Here is a 23969-nt window from a genome sequence, read left to right as displayed (position 1 = left end):
CCTACATACAAATACGTATTTAACATCTCTGTCTTTTCGTTATTAGAATCTGAAGCTATATTAATTATATTTAGTATCAGATTATCAATGTGAGTATCTTATTGATCCTGCTGCACTCTAAAAGTTTACTCTTACTACCTATAATTCACTTGACCATCAGCTTTGTCCAGATTGTTTTAATCCATTACATTCTTCTAAAATTTCTTTCTTATAGTCAACATCATCAGTCTCCACTTTCTTTTCACTGGTTGTGCCATCTATCTTAAGAAGCACGAGTCTTTTTCTTCCTAGATAATTTAGTATACCATGCTTGTGGATAAAAGTGAAATCCATTTAAAAAAAAAAATCCATTCAACAAAACACAAACTAAGTACAATTTAAGATCTTGAGGTCAGAATATGCAGTTTACTGTATGACAGTGATTCCCTGGAGAAAAACATTATTGATTGCAAACAAAACTTCTGTTAAAATTATGCCCTTCTTTCCATAGCTAAGCTACATCACAGCCTGTTCAATCTGCTCCCCTATCCCCTCCTCATAGCAGGGGAAACAAAACACATCAACACTGCAGGATGGGTGCATGGTATAGAGACAGGGTTGGCTCCAGTATAAGTGAACACGGTGATACAGTTTTCTGTATTTGTATTTCTCCTCTTAGAGCCTAAGAGAGTATCATTATGTTGTACATTGTCATTATAATAGCTCAGAATAGCATTATTGGAGAAGAAAAGAGGGATATTTGCATCACAGTCTGCTGTACAATTTCTTGTAAAAGAAGCTCAAAAAGCCTGATTCTTTTGGGAATTGACAAGGGAATGCCTTTGGGCTTCGAAAGTACCCTTTTCCTCATCAAATTCTGCACAGTTTTTCCTGAGATATTATGCATTAAAACTGCTATTTCCATCCTGTCTTTTGCATGCCTCAAGAAAATATTGGCCTCCTTCCAGAACAATAAGTAGCTTGGCTGTCCTAAAGACCCCTGGTAATGCCAAAAAGGCAGTGGCCAAGGCGCTCTGTGGAGAACACCTGGGAACTGCAGCACAGCAGGAACCAGGAGAGTGGTAGGATAAGTACATCACTGGGCCAGTATTTTCCCCAAATATCAAAGTGGTGAGAGACTGTAATGGGAAGAGTGTGGCCATCAGGTCAAGCAAAGGGATCCTGCCCCTGTACTTGGCCCTAGTGAGGCACATCTGGAGCGCTGTGTCCAGGTCGGGGCTCATCAAGACAAGAGAGACCAGAAGCTCTTGGAGATGGTCCAGAGAAGTAACAACAATTATGAGGGGTCTGGAGCATCTCTCTAATGAGGAGAGATGTGGGAGCTGGGCCTTGTTAGTCTGGAGAAAACTGAGAGGAGATCTGATTAATGCATATAGATATCTCAAAGGTGGGTGCCGAGAGGATGGCCCCAGACTCTTTTCAGTGGTGCCCAAAGACAGGACAAGGAGCAGTGGCCGTGAAGTAAAACACAGGAAGTTTCACTTCAACATAAGGAAGAACTTCTTTCCACTGCAGGTGGCAGAGCACTGGAACAGGCTGCCCAGGGAGGGCATGGAGTCTCCCTCTCTGGAGACATTCCAAATCTATCTGGAGATAGTCCTGTGTCATCTGCTCCAGCTGACACTGCCTTGGTGGAGGGGTTGGACTGGGTGATCTCCAGAGGTCCTTTCCAACCCTGAAAATTCTGTGATTCTGTGAGGTAGGACAGTTTCCTAAGCCACCCTCAGCTTCTGCAACACAATATTCTGGTGATTGTGTCTCATCTGAAAATACCAGATGAGGTGAAATGTCCTGGCAGATGTGGCAGAAGACAAAAATGTCAATCAAGACCCAGATTACCATCAACATTAAGAAGCATGAAGGCCATATCTGGTCTCAACTTGTGTGTCAGCAGTTTCTGCAGCAATACAAAGGCTCAAATGATGGACTGATGATAAAGCATGCTAAGAGATTCAGTGGCACTCAGAGAAAACTGGTCTTACTTTCAAAGTATTTGCATCAAAAAAAAAAAGGTGCACTACATTAAAGAGCACGACATAGTTTGTCAACAAAAGCACTAAGAGATTAGGAAACACTGCTGACAACCTACAGCACTAGCTGAACCTATTTTTCCATTTGGATATAATTTTATGACACAAGATTTTTAATTAATTATTAAATGTTATATTTTATTTAATTATTAAAAGACATTTTTTGCTGTTCCTTAGGAGTCCTGTCTTCTTCAGAGCACAGGACACATATAGTTCATGCTGTTCTGGCAGCAATCTGTAATCTCCGAGAGCTGGATTTTGCAAATTAAACACTGTCCTTTTACCGGGAAGAGTTTGGGGAAAACCCGAATGTCAACAAAGCAAAATTTGTACAGTATGATCACATTACTACCACACAGAGATGGACATCCAATTTATGATTTATCCTACTGTTCATGGTCCTGCCAATGCCACCCAGTTTTGTCAGTCCCTCTGCTGCATTAAGCTATTCTCACAGGCTGATTAGTTTGCTGACTGTTCAGGAAGAGACCATTTTAATGCTATGTATTCATACAGCACATAGTACAGTGAAACCTTGTTCACTGATCAGAGCCCTACTGGTACTACTAAAATAATTAAGATACCACCCACATAAGAGGTAGCACACCAACACAGCACTTAAAAGACCACCTGGAAGTGCTGAGGCATGCAAAAGTAATGGGGAAAATAACGAAACAAGTTCTTTCAAACCCTTAATAAGAAAAATGCTTCTATTTGTGATTGGTTTGTGTTCTTAAAAATACATAGTTTTGCCTACCCTGCTTTATTCATCATTCAGTTAAATATATAGTGGGACAAAAAGCCTGACAGTGCAAATAGTAAAACATTTCCCACCACAAGTGATGTATTAATAAATAGCCAAACCTCCAAACACTTTTCTCTCTCTGAGACTAACTCAGGAGCATGGTTTTAAAACTAATTAGCAAGGTAACCTTTTTCCTCTTCCCTTAGGAAATCTACTGTGGTCGATCCAAAAAATATCCAATCCAAAATTCAAATCCAGGCTTCTTGCCAGCCACTACAGGACTAATTCCCACAACAGCCCACAGAGTTTTAGACAAAGTGAGCATGCAACTGAATATATGTTTACAGCTAAAGCACAAGGTGTGTTTGTTGCTTGGAAACTTTCCATTTATATTGCCCATTCTTAAAAGTTTACTGGAATTCAATAAAAATAGCAAACTGGAAACATAAAACCATACACCATAAACTACATAAAACTACACACAGTAGCACATTCTGACTCATTTATGAACTTTTTTAGATGAAACAGCATCAGTTTTTAGTTACCCATACACAGACAAACATGAGGAACAGGCATTTTCATAATCTTTTGTTACAGCATAACTCAGGTGTAAATGCAGCAGTACAAACTTGGCCACTCACTGTGGCAGCATCTACATGGCAAGGCAGATGCACTCTGTAAGGTGGTACACAGTTGTGGTCTCTTATTGTACCTCCTGCATCCACACAACATGACTGGTGTTGGTGCAAGTGCAGGTGAATGACAGAAGTGGGATGAATGCCTTTCTAATCCAGGGGGAAATCAAGAAACATGGTGCTTTCCTGACCTTGGGCTGGTCAGAGGACAAAGCCTGAAGCTAACATTAAATTTACACCACTGGAGCATCATGTAAGAGAAGAAGTTAAAAAAAAAGGCTGCATTTTTATGTGGAGAGGCTGAGTCAATGGGGCTCTGGCCTACAGCTCATGCACACCACCACAATACAAATACACTAATATCATACAATCAAAACATCCAGTCTGTTAGCAGGATGTGTCCTAAAACATGTTCTATGTGTCAGGTCTTTCACAAAAGAGATGTAATCTTATCTTACTTTCATAATGTTACATACACCATCAAATGCATGCTGTGTATGCCCCTGGAAACATTCCCAATAACAGCCATTTCTATTTTATTTGCCCTATAGGAAAAAGGAAAACACTTTTCCTAGCAAAAAAAAACTACCCGCTCTTCATTCACACCTCAGTTTCCTCAGGAAACCAGTCTACCTTTAGTTCACAGCTTTCATCTCCATGGAACGAAACCTGTTTAGAAACTTATCAAGGAACTGAATTCAAAAATGTCCAGACTACAGCACAGAAATGAAATACAGTGATTGGGGCAGTCTGTAGCTCTTAGTAGTAATCAGTAATCTTCTGTTAATACTGTTCTGAATTTAGTCTCTATCAACTTCTGCTTAACAGAAGAAACTGGCAAATATTTAGCCAATTTATTACTGTTTAGATAAAACAGGGTCTTATGCAATACTCTAATCACAGAACATTGACTTCAAAAGTGTAACTTCTTGACCTAATTCAACCACAGACCAGGCATTATTCCCTTAACAAAATTAAAGTGCTGTGAATACAGCACCAGTCTCTCTTGCCAAGCATCCCCAGCTCCTCACCTCCGCCTGCAATAACCCTGCACAGGCCATTTAGGGAGGTGGGGGCACTCCAGACAGCGCTGCCACAGGCCACTGTGCTTCAGCTGAAACACCTCAGTCTGGTTTCAATCTTCTTGTCTATATAGGACTGTAATCTCCTGGTGGAAAAAGCCTCAGACATCTGGTGAGTCTCTGCCAAGAAGGCTCTAGAGAACACGGGCTCAAGGACACAGAGATGGTTCAGGCAGAGAGAATATGTCATTGCCAAACATACTCTAAAAGAGGCACCCAGCAAGTGTTCTAAGGGAAGCAGGCTGTGATGTGCTCAGAAACACAGCTTCCCAGACACTGTAGGGCAAAGCGAAGCTGGACAGTGTAAAACGCCAAGCACTAGCTTCACGGCACAGTATTAAAGAGGAAAAAATATTAATCCTACTTTCATATAATAATTTTTAACTCTTTATACTTCTTTCACTTAGTTTTCAACACCATTCAGTATTTGACTGTGTTCCTGCCTAAGATATTAGTGGCTATTCCAAGACTCTATTGCCATCAAATAGAGAAATCATTACTGGATACCTGTGCCAGGAAATAGTGAAAGTTAGAGAAAGTATGACAATAGAAAGCTTTACAGGTGTTTACAGCATAACAGGGTAAATTTTATAGGTGGAAAATCCAATCTGCCATGTGTTTTACTCACCGTTTGATGACTTCGGTCACAGTAGCGCAGTCCAAAGTAATCTATTTCCACCAGGTTTAAGTGACGAAATACGTAGCCCAGGACAACCGACCCTTTGGTTGACTTCTGTGGGAAAGAATTTACAGAGCCTATTCACAAAAATGCTCTGCTTTTGTTAGCTGTGTGCAGTGGCATTCATGCATTCAGTTAGCTTTGTCTAAAAAAAAAAAAAAAAAAAAAGAGGCAGTTCGCACTGCCTTTAACAAAAATTTCAGCAAGCAAACCCTGAAAACGGAGATCAGGAGGCAAAACTGCCCTAAAGATCTAAATTATGTATTGTTAGCTGCTCTGTTACTAATCTTTGTAAAGAAGGTTTGGGTTTATTTGTTTTACTTTTAAGCATTTTGATAGTAGAAGGGGGAGCAGTCCAGCACCATGGATTGAAATAATCCTGCTGTTTCCTTGAATAGTACTTCATTAGGTGTCTACTACAGTATTTGCAAACAATGCTGGGGACCATATTGCAAACAACATTGTCCTGTTGAGAATGCATTTCAAAAAGCTCTCTTCCACCAGAATGCCTCGTGTTTGTTGGTTCGCCTGGCAGCCAACAACACACAGATAGGAAGGTGGAGAACAATTACACAGAATGATCCCCCATCAGAATCAGGAACTTTTGACTATTACAGTCCTAAATTCCACAAGAAAATATAGACATAACTCATAATTAGGTTTTGCTTAACTGCTTCATATTTTGTAAACTCCTAGATTGTAGTAAAATCACCAGAAGGATAGAAACAGGAAGAGGAACAGGGTATTGATTGCACCATTTCACTTTTCAGCCTATAAACAAATAACTACAGCAAGGAACACTGATCTAAAAATCCTTCAACTTAGCTTTGCTGGCGAAGTATCAATCACATAACAACAATGAAGATCTATTCTCTTTTCTTTTCAGCATGTGCATTTGGTCAGGCTTTGTAACAATAGCCACAAGGGCAGTGCCAGTTCAATCATTTCAGGTGGCCACTCACATTCAAAGCAAGCCATGACAAAGTATACCTTACATCTCTGGTAAGATGGGAATTGCATATCCATGATATTTACCAGATTTACTACATATCTGCTTAAACCAGGAGATTTTCTGGAAAGGTTCTCAGTGTCTAAATCCACCATACTGGTTATTTACGCTGGTTATTTAAACTGCAATTACATATTCCCTAAGCATGTACAGTGAACCTTAATGATCAGCCACAAAACAGAGAACAATCTGGGGGAAAACATGATTAGGGTAAGAAGAAATTCACTAAATCTCATTTTAGCAAGTTGGATAAAACAGAGCAACACAGTGATTTTATCATCAGATTCATCAATAGAAAACTGAATTTGGGTTGTCAGAACAAAGCAAGACAAGAATCAGCTGTAAAGTGACTATCAGGAGCACTGCAGCAAAAAGACAGAACAAAGCAAAACACATCTTAAAAATACAAGCAATAATTGTACTGCCTTGTCTTATTTTTAAATCAATTGTTATTCAAAGAAGCAGAGGAGTCATCCCACTAGTTATCATTCATACTCTGGACTCAATGATCCTGAAGAGTTCCTTCCAAATCAGCATAGATCACAGAATCTATGATTCTGTGTCACATAAGGCAAATTACTATTTTCATTTAAACAGTACAACAATGTCTTGGGAACCTAGGCATGCTAGAAACAGACACAGGAAAAGCTCTTATTTTGAGCCCTGACTCCAAACATTGCATGTAGATAAAGGAAGGCAACACTTCCTACTAGGCACTAAACATTAAGAGAACATTTTAGACAAAAGGAACTCCACCATCAGCCACCCAGAATCAGTGGGTTTTGACATGGTTAACCACAGTGTGGACAGTAAATCCTTGCAGAAGGTATAAGAAGAATTACCTGCATCATGACTTACAGGAGACATGGAGTGGGGCCCACGCAAGCCTTGCTGAGCTTCTGTGATCTTGTGAAGTTCAAATCTGTTTGCTTTCAGTGAGCTTTCCACTCCTTGTCTGACCAGCAGCATTATTCACAGCGTCAGTTGGTTTTATTAGCAGTACAAAGAAATACTAATCAAGCCACAAAGATGGAGTAGTCAATTTCCCATTCAGGCATCTTACAGTAACAGTACACACTCCTGTATAAGCCTTATAGCAGTTCATCTTACATGACTCTGCACCAGCTTAGAATACAGCTACGCTTCTTGGCTGCAAGTCTTCTGCTTCAGTCAGCTGAGGACTGCAGTACTACATACTCTAGCTACCTAAAGCTTTTGGGACAGCTTTCTTTCTGTGGACACTAAAGCTAGCATGTTATCCCCAAGAAACACACATATTTTAAACCCGATTTAGTTGAAATTTAAGCTTCCTCTCTTTCCTTTCAGAGATAAAAGGCTTTTTAACTGCTTTTTTACATATATTGCTAGGTACAAATGCCTGTCAATTTATTACCTTGTTGCAGCTCAGTCAACACTTCCACAGTGGCAGGTCCTGTGGAAACAGATGGTCCAGCTCCAAGGAAATGTTAAGCAAAATCATCCAACTTAAAATGGCTGGGGTTTCTCCACCTCTACAGCAGCAAGATGCTCAGTGCTTTGGTTATCCTCAGCCAAAACAGACTGCGTGCTGTAGTCTCCACATCCCTCTTCACCAGACCCTTTCACATCTTTCAGCAATGCCTGTGTGTGCACAAAGCAGTCCTTTGCAAGGGAACAGCCAGGATGTTAGCCAGGCCCTATCCTCACACTCTTCTAACCTCACCTTCTTTAACCTCATATTTTCCCAGTACTGAACAGCACTCTTCAGGTAAAATACTGACCCTTGGAGAAGCCACTGCAACCTCATTTTTAATTCAACTTCGCATTTTTAGCCATGTGATTTCAGGGTTTCATGCCAGTAATTTGCCTCTTCAAGTCGAGTCAAGAAAGGAGTTTTGGTGATGAATACCTAAGTGGCTACTACTTAGTCCTGAAATACATTTTTACCACATTTGAAGAAAGTTTTGCAAAATAATAAAAGTCATCTTATTTCCCCTGATAAAATTATGGTAAAACTCAAACTAAAGCTATCAAAGATGTTAACAGAATTACATTCACATCATATGCCATTGCAAAAATCACATAATCTGCCTTTCATTACGCTCAGACTTGCTAAAGGTTTGCATTCTTAGGGGTAAACCCAAGTATATTTGAAAATATCATCAGCAATGCTTTCAAGAGAGAACAAAGAATTGTTCAAATGAGTCATAATATCTTTCTTTACATGTTAGCACTGCGGCTTTATAAACCAGAAAGGCAGGTTTCTACTGGCTGAAGAAAATCACAGGGAGAACACTCAGGAAAAGGCTGATTCAATTGCACTTTTCTTCATCAAATAGAAATTGTTCTTTTTAAAACAGTATATATAGTACTACATTTTAACATAATCATATTACACTATATTTGTACACAGAAACTCTTGTCTTTCACACCACTCATCACTTTTTAGCTCCAGTGAAGTTTTTGTAATTGGATGTTTTTTAATTTACTCGCTTGTGTTCTGCAGTGCAGTGGAGGTCAAATCAGAACCATGGTTGATGTTAACTGAACTTAAACACAAAATGTCTGCCTCAGTAGGATGGTAGTCCTTCCCTCAAAGGAAAAGTGCTACAGGTAGTGAAGCTTGTTTTTATTAGACTAGAATAACACATTGCCTCTTTTAGTTCAAGAAGCCATCCTGAAACATTTCTCCTCAAAGTAATTCAGTCTACAGACTCCATCTCTTAAAGCCTCATAAAAGCTAAGGAACACACAGATGAATTTATGAGCCTTCTTTCAAGAAAAAGACTTAGAACTTTGGTTTCCTAAAACTGAACAAGGAAGTTTCTAACAGAGTACAGAAAAACAAGGAAGACGTTGCGGGGGATGATACACAATCATGCTGAGCCATTCAGACACATCTGTGTACCATCTCCTGCCAAGGACAGGGTTGTGTGGGTTATGCTGCTAACCGGCCCTCCAAGTGGGAAGCACATTTGATCTTTGCCTATTCTGCCCCCTTACATCAAGCTCAGAAAAGGCTAGTCATCCCCATAGTTTTTTGCCACCTTCCGCTGACAAGAGCAGCAAGGCACAGAGCCCTGAAATCAAAGTTCATGGTGTTTTTTAACAACATAGAAAAAGGACCCCTTTCCCCCAAGGCAGTCAACCACTCAATTTGCATAACACATGTTCAAGCAGAGAAAAATCTTTAAATTAAAAATGCTAAATATGTACAAATATTCACCCAGGTAAAACATCTTGACCTTAATTTCCAGAATGCATGTCCAAGCAGAGAAGAATTTACATTAGTGTTATTTTATATGTGCAGGCGTTCCTCAAAGCAATCATGTAACAGACATAAATACTTTCAGGAACTAAGGATTTAAAAAATGCAAATGTAATTTGCACACAGGCTGCCCTAAGTATACACCTTCAAATGAACCATCCAAACTGTACAAATCCATCCCTGCCTCTCTCCTCGTCTCTTACTGACAACAGATATGCCAACCTGTTTTCTGAGGTTTTTTGTCTGAGAACTCCTTGGAAATTTTATGGACACATGCACAGACCTTCCCACCCCTGCACCCAAGAATTTGATCTGGTATCTGCTTTACCTGCTGGATATAACATATGACACTGAATTCTAAGTGCTGTATATTAAGATACCTGTAGACTAGTTTTGTTTTCACTAATAGTCAATCTAATACATTCCAGTTAGAAAACACTATTCTAGAAAAATATCTTAAGGTGCATAATTTTTTTTTTTGTTCGCAATTATTGTATCTGTCACAAATTTATCTAGTAGGGGTAAACTTCTTAAGAGAAGGATAGATTTCTAGGAGCATGGACTCCAGACAGTTAAACATCTCCCTTTGTAACTACTGGCTGGAATACACTTTGAGGCATTGCCACAGAGAGACCTATTTGACTCTGAAACATAGAAAAAAAAAAGTTAAAAAAATAACATTTTAAAAATATCTGGATTATAGAAAACCAGTTCAGCGGGCTTCTTTTCTGGGAGAGAAATATAAACAAGTATATTTACATGGTATAGCAATGCAAGTTGTCCATGACATATACTAAAAGAAAAGCTCCAATGAATAACACAAAGGGCAAGTGGAGCAAGCAAATAAGTAATGGGAAGACACCTAATTTTGGATGTGTAATTAAATATTTACTAGTGCTTTAAAATTTATCTCTCATCTGCCATGAATGATATTTTTTAAAATTACAGCAACTGTGCTGTTGCTACAGTTCTGTCTAGAGGAATTCTGACCATATAAATTCTTTTCAAGAATCTATTCACCGATCTATTCCCTAATATTAACATTATCCAGTTCATTAACATCTATATTCACCGTATGACAGATGAGTTAACGTACCAACAATAATGCATTTCAAGTTTTCAAAGAGCTCTTCTGAAGAACTGAATACCAATGAACATTCTCATGTACTTTGAATAACTCTACATCTAAGAAAAGAACCATTACAATTATAGTGAAATTTAAAAATACAGCATACAACCACTCATTTAGAATGGTTAAGATGTTGGTTACTACTATTTTTCTCCTTTTAAAAACTACTTCTCATACAGAGCCGTGTGACCTGGTGTACCTTCTGGTCAGGCAGGGGCTCTGTGTGTCCTGATTAGGGACAGAAACACACCACAAGCACCAGGAGAAGCATAAGACAAGTACGTGTGAACTGATAATGCATGAACTTCTCATGTGCTCTCACAGATTTGTTTTAAATAGTTCCACATGAATATGGAAGACATACCCCTTTGGACCCATCAGAGTCTGTGAAGCCATGAGACAAGAGAAGGCTCTTTTCTCCAGGAAGCCATGAGCAGCTCCATGGTCGAGCAGGGCTCTCATTATTGTGTGCTGGAAGTATTACCCTGGCAGAGCAAAGATGGTGTAATCACTTTCAACACATTCATTCCAGTTAAAGTAAGCATCTGCTGTTTTCCAGGTCATGACATAGTTTATGCAAAGTTTTTTTCCATTAATTCTTCATTCAGTCTTTCTTGAAACCTTCCTCACATATACTTGTTGCAATTTTAAAAGTCTATTTTTGATGTTGCTTATTTTGGCATTCTTGATTTCCATTTTGTCACTTCTATTAAATTAGGTGTTGGATGAATTTTTGTGGAGCATATTATGCTCATTATGCACAGCAGTTTTGGGGTGTAAGAATTTATAATTTAAATATGTCACTTGCTTTACTTAACTGCTTTAAGTGCAAGACTGACGGGAGAATGTCAGTAAAGAGCAGAACAGTAAAGCTTTCAGAAAGAGAAAATGTTTAAAATTAGAGGCACTTTGTCAAACGGTTCAGAGATTTTATTATTACTTCAGCTGTTAAGCAAAGCAGTAATAATATTATAGTCTTATTATAAGAAGTTGGTTCAAACTATTAGCTGGTAGAATAATAAGAAGGTTTTTGTGTTGGATTGTTTGGGGTTTTTTTCAGAGCAAGAAGAATGGGAAGGAGAAAAGGTCAATATATATGTGGTTTTGCCATTTCATTCAGTAAGAATGAATAGCTGTACCATCAGAACTGAGCATACCCGCAAAAGCTGGTTTGTACAGAGCTCTACAAGACTGAACAGAAAGCAAGACGCCTTCTCCTGCTCTCTCTCCCTAAGCAAACTTGGTGTCCCACTTAGCACTTGCTCTCAACCCTGGAGACTCAGATGCAAAACTAATGGAAAAGACAAATAGAGGGTATATTTCTTGAAAGGACAGAGGCACCTTTTCTCCCTGGCTCTGGCATGGGTGACTCAGGGAAAGAAGAGAGGGGAAAATACAAGATAGAATACTAGCCCTCTCCATTAAAAAAGCCTTTCCAAGCACACATATCTTCAGCACTTTTGCATCTTTCCCTCTGCAACGCGATGTAGATTTGACCCTGACCCTTGATTTTGCAGAGCTGACCTTTCTGAGGAGCAACCTCTGCCAAGGCACTTCTGAAGTCAGCTCAGGCCAAGTGTAAACCAGATCTGTCCTCTGAAGTTGCTTCCATTCAGAATAAAAGAGGCTCGAGATGCACAGAGTTTTCCTTGGTGGAAACAGCCACAGCCTTTACACTTTCAGGGTTCCACATATTCCCTGGGCTTGGAGCAAAAGTGTTTTTGTGAGCTGTCCTTCAGGGAAGAATAGCAGAGCCCCACTGCTCTTGGTGCTGGTGGGATTTGTCTGTGGCATAGTGCAAGAGGGTGAAGCCAGGGTGAAGCAGCAGCCTCCATGAGATCCCCATGCAGGTGCTGTTCCCAAGGGACAGCATGATCCCTGTTTCCCCTAGTCAGTCCTAGGGCAAAATAGCTCTGCAGTCAGGTTGCCAGTAAAGGGGTATGGGGATCTCATTCCCACCCTGGTGCCAGGCAGCCCAGGGCTTAGACATGATCTCCTCTTCCACCACACATCCATGGGAATCCTGCTGGACCACAGAGCCACTCACGGCTTCCTAGAGAAAAGGGTCTTCTCCTGTTTCACAGCTTCACAGACTCTGGTGGGTCCAAAGGGATGTGTCTTCCATATTCATGTGGAACTACTTAAAACAAATCTGTGAGAGCACATGAGAAGTTCATGCATTATCAGTTCATATGTACTTGTCTTATGCTTCTCCAGGTGCTTGTAGTGTGTTTTTGAAGCATTCTAATCAGGACACACAGAGACACTGCCTGACAAGAAAACATCATAGCATTTTCATTTGCTGCTCTCCCTAGAAATCTATTTCTTTCCACATGTCAATTTCAAACCAGATATTTTGGTACTGAATTCGATGGTTTTGACACTGCATCCATTCAACAACTTTTTCATGTATAATTTTTGCATTTTATGAGTGCTTATTTTAAGATTCACCTGTGTCTGAACATATTTTTATTGAAACATACTGGCCATATACAGTTCATATAATGATGATTTTCCACATCACAAAATTCTTTTCCAAAACATTTTATCCCTTTAAATATTTAAAAGTTTTATTTGATGAAGTTTTATTTCTTATTTTGGCTGACATTACAATATTACTTACTTCTGCAGTGCTGACAGACAGAAGGCAAAGGCATACATATATTATCCTTAAGAAAATGTATATACTTTTTCTGTACATCTTGAATAACTGGATTGCCATGGTGCTTCCCAGAAAACTGATATCATCCTTCTGAAAACCTAATTCTCATCTAAATTTCTCAAAATAAACATCTGGGACTTTGTATGAAAAAAATAAAGACTGACATTTTTAAAAATACCTTAATTTTTTTGTTTAATAGACATTCCCCATGAGAGCAATAGAACATACACTGTATGTAAACACCAGTATTTTTTCTCTAAAAATAGTTTTCTAGATATTCTCTTTAGTAAATATTACACAAATACACACACACCTCCAAAAAAAAAAAAAAGTCAAGCAGTCATGAGATATTTGCACCAGGACAGAAGTAAGTTATCCATTACCAGGCTGTAAGGGCTGCTAATGGGGAACTCTATACACCTGCATTCTCTTCTTCCCCTTCTAGAGTTTCTGGCTGTCCTGAAGAGATGCTATCCAGTGCCACACACTACATGGGGTCATATTATCATTTTACTGGCACTGGGCTGCATTCAACTTTACCAGCCTTGACTGAAAAAAACATAAAAGCCACTCCATGGGAAAGGAAGGATGCTAACAGACCTAAAGCAGCAGAGGGGGGATGAAAAGGACGCATCCATCACAGCTCCTCGCTGCTTTTCACCCTCTGACTAGTACTGCCTGGCCCCTCACACCCACACTCACAGCAAGACTGCCTCATTCAGCTGTCAATCAATTCCTGAGTCTCTGCAGATTTCAGCCCTGCATATTTAGATAAAACAGAATCTGAGACAGACCATTTTTTTTTTAAGAATAATATTACTGCACATAAATAAACACAAAAGACAAGCGTTAAGTTCAAATAACAACACACAAAATTTAAATTTAAAGCACTGACACAACCTGCAAACCATTAATTCATTCTCTTGTGTGTATGTATTGTCTCAATGTCACCATCAATTGTTTCCCCTCCTCCCACAAGTCACACAGGACTATCACTGTCTTCTCCCTGGCACCGCTGCTCATTCCTGTCTGCCAGTCATGTGCTCCTTAATTAGATCTACCTATCATGGGGGGGGGGGGTCCTAATCACTTCCCAGTTTCTTGTCCTTTCCTACATACTGTCTCACTCCAGATAGCACTAATAGCACCCTCCATGCTCATACTTTCTTGTCACAGACATTGCTGCTTCCCTCAGCTGGCCATCCCCACAAGTTCCTGCATATTGCCAATTTTGCCTTTATCCCTACATGAATCAAGACAGGAAATTTCTCCACAGTCCTGAATTGTGGGACAGGTAACAAAGAAACACATTTGACAGATCCAGATGCAGGGAAATTGTTTTCAGTTCTGGTGCCCAAACTCAAGCACCAGAAACACCATTTACAGAGATGATGTGGTGGCCACCAGGGCCTGCTAGGGATGGTACGAGACAGCATCATTATAGGACTTCAGTGATAAAGTCTGAGGAAATCTCTCCTGAGAGACATATTTCAGCATTTCAAATGGGCTTATTGTGGGTATGTCTTTAAAAGAACAGAAACAATGAATCTCTGGCTTGGCGACCATGCTGACAGAAATTACCAAGTCTTTGTTTCAAGGGTTTTTAAGACAAAAGTTGTCCGGTTTTGTCCTTCTTTAACAGCCACTTTTTTTTATCATGTTTTACTCTTGAAAATAACTAAACTGATTTGAATGAAACTTTGTGAAATAACTCATCACAGAGTTCAAAACTTGACGACTAGCAAACCTACAAGCAACCCCAGTGGGGCTATGTTCTGAGTCGCTTAGATGCAAAGGAGAACCAGGTTCTAAAACATTTCCATAAGTGAGATTAAGGCACAAACAAGGCCAGATGCTGAATCCCAAAATGATAATTCAATTTTATTTTATAACACAAAGGAGCAGAGAGAAAGAAGGAAGACAGAAAAGTAGGAAAAGCTAAGGGTAACTGCTAAAAGCACAGGACAGGAGTTACCACCACCATGAAGTGCTGCTGGCTTGCAAGCTGGTGGATCTCTGCTGGGCTTCTTCCCTTGTAGGCTCTGAGGAACGAACCGGACAGGCAGGGTAACAGAGTGGGAGCAGCTCCTGCAGCAGTCCTCCAACAGCCCCCCAGCAGTCCCTGGCCACGGCCTTAAGTACCCTGGCCATGGTAGCCCCTGGATGCCCACTGCTACTTCACCAGTATCCAAGCAAAGGTTGCCTGGTACCAGGATGGGCCCAGAGTGTCCAATATCTGGTTCCCCAGTTTTCAAGCAAGATCTGCCTGGCATATATTTTTGTGGCAGAGTAAGTCCTTGAGATGTTCTTGGTTGCAACAACCTTTTATCTCTTTAGTCTGTCTGCCTCTGATGGCTTGCTAGGTGCCTCCTGGAGCTTTTGCAAGTAACTCAGCTCCTGCAGCAGCCTAGCTGTGGAATTAAGGCTTTTTAGATCCATGTTCAAGTCAGTGGCAAAGCAGACTCCATCTTTTAATCAAACTCCATCTTTTAATCGGTCCGTTACAGGCTAACAACCCTCTCCATAGCACCTTCCATTTAGGAAGGTCCCACAAACTTTTCAGACTGAATTTACAGCTATTTCCTCAGAGATTTTATTTTAAAAGTCAATATTATTCTGAAGCAGTTCTTGAGCATGGAACTGTACCAGTAAACCAGTTATGTCCCTATGAAAAAGTAATGCACAAAACATCCTGTGTGGTTTTAAGAGAAATTGTACCCTATTTTAGTGAAGGGGTTTTTTTCCCTGTGACCTCCATTCCTTTTCCTTTCTAGTAATTAAACCTTTTGTGTAATAACTTGATGTTAATCACAGTGATTCACACTGTCACTAGTTTCTCACTGCTTACTCTTCATTTGATCCCTAAAATAGGTAGTATATTTTGAAGTGCCTTTATATGACATGGGAAAACCGTATAAACCAGAGAACTCAATTTGCATGTTCATGTCCAAGGAACAAGGTCGCTGTTCTACCAGTCATCAATTAGTAAGCAGCTACTTGCCATCAATATTGAATCTGTGTGGAAAGTTTATATCCTCTAACATTATAAACATTCTTTTTCTTGACCTTAAAAATTTCAGATATACCATAGTTTTAATTATGCATAACAAATAAGATTTCCTGTGTACTATATACCTATCTTGAAAGACAAAACAGGATCATTTTTCTAAAACTGTGTGTGCAACCTGCCATGATTAACTTGTAAACTCATCAATAAAATTATGACAATCTCTTTATTTTTAGTAGATCTTTAACATACCAAGGTTGCTGGGGAAAGATGCTTATAATATGAGGATAAAAAGCAAATAACTGCTATAACTTCACTTGAAATCTGTTCCTAAGGAAGGTTTTTGTTCTTTGATATGGAACCCGTAAGAAACTGAAAATCTTACACATGGTATAATATGGTATGTATGATATCCATCTACCTATCTCTCTCTATATATATACACATATATATGAGAGTTAAGCTTTTATATATGGTGGCTGCTTACCTATGTTAACAAAAATATTCCAGATGATGAAAAAAACAACCCCTACACCATGTTTAAGTAACATATCTACAATAATTCTCCATGAAACAGAATATAAAGCGATTACATGCATATGCAGCGTTGGATTGATTTCTTTACTCCCAGCTCATAGGCAGAGTAATAACAAGCATAGCATAAAGATCTATACACAAATATGATACACGTAATTTTACAGAACTAGATGCTTTGATGCTTGTTTCTTCACATTTAGTATAAAACTAACAGATACATCTGTTCATTAACAAAAGCTTCAGAGATGTAAGCAGTTAACCTGTTAATGCTCACAGTCTATATATTGTGGCTCTACTGAAAAAGGCATCCTTGCAGCATCTTCAGATTCAGACTCAAGGGGTTTGTTAATAAAATGCCTCAGGCATGGCGACCTTTCCTAATTGGGGTGGCTATGTGCTGTACTCTATGAGTCCACTCATGTACCTCATGCAAGAAGGAAAACAGTTTTTAAAACAGCCTTCTGAATGTAGACATGAAATCACAAACATATTTCACATCAGGGAAAAAGAAAAGCATTGGTTATTACCAAAAGACAACAAAAATCTGCTTAGAATCCATTGGTGATACAAAAATAACTCATTTAGATTTAAATCAATATTAATTTTATTACTGTCTTTTAAGGCAGAAAATTTTAAATTAATGTTAGAAATAAGATTTGAAGTCTTCGGCCTAAAATTTGCTCACTGTGGAGCTACTGGAATCATGAGCTTAACTACCTTTCTTTGGAACAAAACAACAAACAGGTCCCAGCTACCTCCCAATAATAAAATAGAATAAAAACTGATGATTGCAATCAAACCAAAATAAACTGTGAAAATGAAGACTGATTGTAAAAAATTTTCTGTTTAAATCACAAGCTTAGTGGTAAATCATTATTAGTGGTTATTGTAAGGAGTCAGAGGAGCTCCAGTTCTGTTACATCTGTACCCTGCCACAGAGCACCAGATAAACCTGAAATTATTGTGTTTTAAAGTGAATTAATTTAAACTATGGGATATACCCAATGCAATTCTTTCACTGCAGGCAAATCATAACATCTTCTGCAGACTAGATCATTAAATTTCAAGTAGAAAATCATTTACTTTCATTTTTAGCTTGTTCCAAATCTGCTTGGTGTATCCATTTCTGGAAGCCAAAATGATTCATCTCTGATCTGTGCTGAATACAAGACCTTTGGCAGTATAACTTTTGTTTATATTAAATACACCTTTGTGTGTGACTTGTGTGATTTGGATATGGTCCTATTCACACTGAAATTCAAAAGTAAAAAAGGCAAAACTTTTGCTTGAAGACAGGAGATTCACACCCTTCAGTCGTGATTCAACTGGTTAAGGGTAAAATAATGCAGTTTGCTTAGAGTAAAACTAGCAGCATATTCAGCAGAATTAAATAAAGTAATAGTCCCTAGACTTGCCCTTGCATTTTAGTTGAGACACCATTCCTAATCATGTGGACTGCAACCATGCCTATGGCCTATCACTTCGGCTGGTAAATGAGATATGACCAGGTAGTGATTCTTGAAGTGCTGCTACAAAGTCAGTGACTCCCATTTTCCAGCATGAATTACTATTAAGCACCCTTCCTATAAAATATAGATTTTTAATTCTTGAATTTTGTGGTGATATATAGTCTTAGTACAAAATTTCTCTGCTAACAATAACCACATAAAGACTGTTATATAAGACAACACCCAAAACCATGTTAGAATACGTATCTTTCTCAATGTACACAGTTACAATATATAAGTTAAATTATTCTTAACTAACTGTACTTGTTTAAAAGCAGAGGAGGCTGGTTTGTTATTTAAAGCATCCCCTAAAATACTGATGCTTCCCAGCCACGGGAAGATTTGAAACTTCATCCCATGTAGCTAATAAAAGAAGGACAGATAGTAAGACAACAACTGTTTCTTTCAAGTTAGAAGTAAAAAAAAAAAAAAAAAAAAAAAAAAAAAAAAAAACAAACAACTATCCTGGTCATGAAACCCAGTTTCAAGTTCTTTTCTTAGAGATCATATATGCATTGTACATTGAACAATGGCAAAAAAATAAAAAATCTCCACCTGCTTAATTTTATTAGTGCAACAAGCCCTTAGAGACTCAAGACTTTTCAGTATCTTCAGCTGATACAGATTAGAAGAACTTCAATTGGATTCACAGGATAATTCACAACACTTGTAAACACTCTGTATTTAAACTGTAACAAAGCAGTTGGTTGTACAGTTCCAGGTGACAGATCTAAAGAAAATGTTTGAATAGGTCAGATGCACAGCTGTTAAAAAGTCAAAAACATTCCTGGTTTATTAAGCAGCAGGATACTACAGGCCTTACTATGTTCCCCTACATAATCTTTGCTCCCACATCTGTCAGGAAGGAGAAAAGGTGTGTAACTTCACTGTCAAAACCAAGTGGCATAACTAGGCTTCAAAATACTTCACTGTTTGACAAGTCAGCTGGTGAAAAAGCTGTTTTGACAGCACTCAACTCTTTGTGTCCTAATCCTGTATTCACTGCACAAGCAAGACATTATTTAGGAAAACTATTTCACAGAAGCACTTCAACAGATAACACTTACCAAATCCAGCACTAATTTAAGACCTAACGAACTTAATAAGATTTCTGTTTTATGAAAAAGGCTATTTTGCAGACTAATTATTCCAGTAATTTACTTGAGAAACAGATGCCTCATTTAAATTAACAAGGAGAATAGATTGCCACTAGGAGTATGAAGAGGACAAATATTTCCTTCTAAGTCATTTTATAGCTATTATAGTACCTATATTTGCCTGCTTTCATAAGGCAGACCCAAACTATCTGAGAGCAGTTGGATATTCACACCCCTACAATTCTGGGAGAGTTCTAGGCTGATTAGGATCAGAAGTTATACACTGAAGTCTTGGTAATTTATTGTCATCATATCTAGACAAAGTACATCTTTTTTCATATTGTGTATGGACTGGCATCAGAAAATTCATGACTACTCCTCCCTCTTAACTGGGTGCCCGAGTTATACCACACTGATTAGACCTCTTCTTCTGTAAAAATATGAGTCTGGCCTCTACCAAACAAAACTTGGAATAATTCTGAAGAAAACAATTACTAAACCCACACAGATAAACAGGGTGCAATGAGGCACATTTTTGCTGGTTATAGGCTATTCTGACTTACTAAGGAACCATCCTTCAATGCTGAGAAGTGATTTTCAAGAAGAGAAAACCCTGAGCATCTCATCAGTCTGATCTTCAATACAATATCTGGTTTAACATCACATAATACATTATTAATAAAATTAGATTAGGTGTAGTTTAGTAGAAGAACTCTAAAACAGACAGGCAGGCTAAAGTAAAGGGATAGCAGATTTTTCATTGTTTAAAGGAATATTACCAAAACAAATTTCTCTAACTCTGGAACATACATCCCTTGGCATTTTTTTTTTTTTTTACTTAGGCAGTTATTACAAATCTACAGTCTAAAATTAAGAAGTACAAAGGAAGAGGCTAGACCTAACAGAAAGAGGGTAGACACCTTACAGAAAGAAAACTTTCCAGATGACAGGATCAATAGAAATGAGATGATAGTCAGGCAAAATTGCAAGGACATGCTCGTCCTCACCAAGTTACATCTGGAATGTCACTAACCAGAAATAGAGTATAGAGGACAAAGGTGTATTAATCAAGCAGCACCAGTAGCACTTGTCACGAACACTTTAAGTCAGCAGTTCACAAGATGATCCACCATTTTGATGTTCACCTGAAGGGCAGAGCGCTGCAAAATGTTCTGGAACCCCAGCCACACAGACCATCACACCAACAGGAACCCAACAACCAGTGTTTTCCTCTCAATCAGAAGTCTCTTTCATACTACACAAGTGCTAATGTAAAAGCAAGGGATGTTTGCAGCCTAATAGACATAAATTAAACATTGTTGGCTAGAGAAATGAGGAAATTATGGTAAGTTCATCCAAGTCCTGTACAAAGACAAACTGGGGGGAAGTTCTGCAGAGGAACACAAAGGTAGCAGCACAAAAGGGGTATAGCAGATGGACCTAAAAGTGTCTAGGAGAACTTGTCTGCACTGCAGAGAAGTCAACGGAGGACATAGTTGCTTTAAGAAACAGAGTCAGACTCTCATCAAAGTTGCTCAGTAAGAAATGATCACAAGGTGCAGTAAGGGAAATTCATTACTGGAGAGTAAGTGCAAAAACAGGCCATCCACAAGTTATGGAGCCTCTGTCATCAGAGACAGTTAAAGTTCATGTGGGAAAGATCCTGACCAATTTGCTCCAACTTGGAAGGCAGGTGAACTTCATGATCTCCAGAGGTTCCTTCGAACTTTAACGGTCCTATCACATAACTTAAGCGCCACACACTGCACAGTTCACAGAAGAGAGTTAATTAATGCTGCATCACTCTACATGCACTTGACTGAAATTAGACTTGAACATGAACTCATAAAAACAGTAGTTTAGAGTAAGGATGTCAATATCTCTGGCTTTCAAAGATGTTGTAAGAAATCTCTTTCTCATCCAGAAAATATGAAAAGAAATGTATATAACTGATACAACTATAAAAACTGGGGGAAAAACTGGGAGGTAGACTATAAAATTCCCAACTCCTAAGAGATCTTGTGTAGACTTGTAGTCAACAGGCAAAATCAGTACTTTTTTATGGAAAAGGTTAAAAACGATACACTTACTGTTCTAAGATAATAAAATATTGTTTAGCCAAATGCTACACAAACTGAAAAACATTTTTATTTAAGTGTGATAGCACATGATTAATTAATAGTACACACACTCATAATGACTATTCTCACAAAAATACTCTATGTTCATTTTTATATTGCTTATGTTCATATAAAGGGAAAGCAGCAGTTTAAAAAAGTTACGAAAAAACTCCTAGACATTAACTGCAACTCTTAACTACAGGGAGATATTCTAGTGTTAACCAGCAAGTCAGCTGAACACTAAAAGTAAACACACCAAAAGGTAGATTATACATAAAGTCAGTTACACCATTAATCTCTGTTTACCTATAGCACAATTTACAGAAATGCTACTTCTGAGGAGTTTCTAAAGAGAATAGTTAGAAAACTCAAGGCCAGCAGTACTTGTCATGAGTTCCTTTCAACAATTATTAACAGGAGACTCTTAGTTCCAGCAGCCTACTTTCAATAAATTACCCTGCTGCTAACAGGTCCACTTTGAAGCAATGACACAGGCATCTCAGTGACCCACATAAAGCCATTTCAAGCACAGCATTATCTGATAGCTTAGCATTAACTATAACATAAGAAAACTGACTTACAATTCTTACTTTTACTTTTGTCTTTCGTGTTTTTATTCAACCAACTTAGCTACACATACCACTATGAATTATTATTGTTGAGAAGAGAAAACATTGGACAGCTAAAACAGAGTCAGCTATAATCACTCCTATTATAACAGAACAATGCTTTGACTTTCCTTTGGGAAGGTAATAAAAAACTGAATTTGCTTACACTTACTAACTTGACAAGGAAAGAAACCCAGTCCCAACGGAAATTGGAAATCAATCTTTCACTCCTCAGTAATTACTGCTTATGGGCTGGCAAAAAATTAAGAAAGAGCCTTGCTATTTATATAGCAGGTGAGTCTGAACTTAGCACCGAGCTATAACTGTTATTGGTGTCATCTCTCCTAATATAAGTCACAGAGACAAATTTGCTGGTTTTGAAATATTACATTGATAGAGAAAAACAAGCAGTTTTTGTTAGAAGACAATTTTCTTACTAGAGCTTTGCAGCTCAAGCATTTCACAGCCAAATCTGTAAATACAACAGTTTTTGTCTTCTTAAAGCTAAGATTATTCTGCATTCCTCATTTATATATGGAAATATATATTTGGGGTTTTTACTTTTTCTTTTTCCTTTGTTTTATTTCCTTGAGGGAGAAACAAGTGCTATCTGCCTCAAAAACTCAGACCATATAGCCTCTCAGTTCAAAAGTCATCACCAAAACAACAATTGCAAGTAATTCAATTATTTTTAGAAGTGTAAAGCAATTGTAAAATTGTAAATTTGTTAAAAGCTGGTTGTTTCAAAGGCAATACATGTTTCTTAGTTATAACAAACAAAGTCCTATTTCAGCTATTAACATGCTAGGTACCATCACAACTGTACAAGTTTAGCATTTAAAAAGAAAGTTTCTTTCATGCCAGCTTACTTCTTAATACTTATATGCCTTTCAGGGAACATTTCCAATACTTCTTCTTTTGCAGTTTTATACAGAAAAACATAAGAAAACATTCGTGAGCTTTGTAATTTCATGGCTCAAAACACCAAGCTCATATCTTGAAGGGAAACACTATTTCATAACCTCTGCTATATAAGTAGGTAGACAACTGATGCCTACATCATGTTACGTCTGTATACCAGTTTAAATAGATGCAATCAATTAGCATGTAAGACGTGTTAATAATGCACAAGAAAAGACATTTATCCTACTGATCCTTCATTTTCCTATCTTTATAAATCTGTTAGAAAGAGAATAAATTAACTCAAGATTTCAGCACAAATCTGTGGTACCGGAACCCCAGGCTCTGTTTCAGAGAGCAATTACTGCAATAATTGGACCCCATATAGATATGTCAGCAAATCCTGATTTTAAGCTGTTTCATTAGGCATTGGTCCAATTCCTCTATAAAACAGGAGAATCAAACCAGGTCCCAATTCACAAATTATGCTGTGGATGAGAAGGTTGCCCATTAGTTGGGATTACACCATTTTCCACTGACAGTTCCACAAATGGAATGCATTTTAAACACAAGAATTTACTTCCAAATGTTTCAAATTATCCAGTTGAAGAATACAGAAAACTGACATTAACAAAGCCTACGAACATCGTTGGTTCATTCATCCTTGTGGTGATGAATGTCCTGCTGTCCCATTCAGACCTCCCAAATTCTTTGAAATACAGCCCATAAGGTCTCATGTCAGTGGCATCTCAGGATGCACCAGTCCTCCATGTCCTCCATCCAGCTCATGTGATATTGGCAGCCCACAAATCTACCTTGAGGCTGAGGAATATGCAGCAAACCTGTTGCAAGCTTGAGAAGCCTATGGCCATGCACCTGTGCCTGACAGTTGCTTGCCTCTGGCATGGGAAGTCCTGAAGCATCCCATCAGAGGAGTTTGCTACAAGCAGGGAAAAATCAGTTCTCGTTACTCA

At 38.4% G+C, this 23969-nt stretch overlaps 1 protein-coding gene across 3 annotated transcripts in view; it reads right to left on the bottom strand.

The window, feature by feature from the left end:
* The window catches only part of EPB41L4A (erythrocyte membrane protein band 4.1 like 4A), a 125467-nt gene that overhangs the window by 70408 nt on the left and 31090 nt on the right, over positions 1–23969 (bottom strand). For all 3 annotated transcript variants that reach the window (XM_027878031.1, XM_027878029.1, XM_027878030.1), the window contains exon 2: positions 5121–5225. In XM_027878031.1, the coding sequence (XP_027733832.1) occupies positions 5121–5225 (105 nt within the window). The remainder of the gene's footprint in view (positions 1–5120; positions 5226–23969) is intronic.

The sequence above is a fragment of the Empidonax traillii genome, unplaced genomic scaffold (genome assembly GCF_003031625.1).
Source record: "Empidonax traillii isolate 1590-97213 ecotype Southwest subspecies unplaced genomic scaffold, ASM303162v1 scaffold37:size1818073, whole genome shotgun sequence".
NCBI classification, from domain to species: domain Eukaryota; kingdom Metazoa; phylum Chordata; class Aves; order Passeriformes; family Tyrannidae; genus Empidonax; species Empidonax traillii.
Note: the sequence above shows the minus strand (reverse complement) of the source record. Positions and strands in the feature narration are given on the sequence as shown.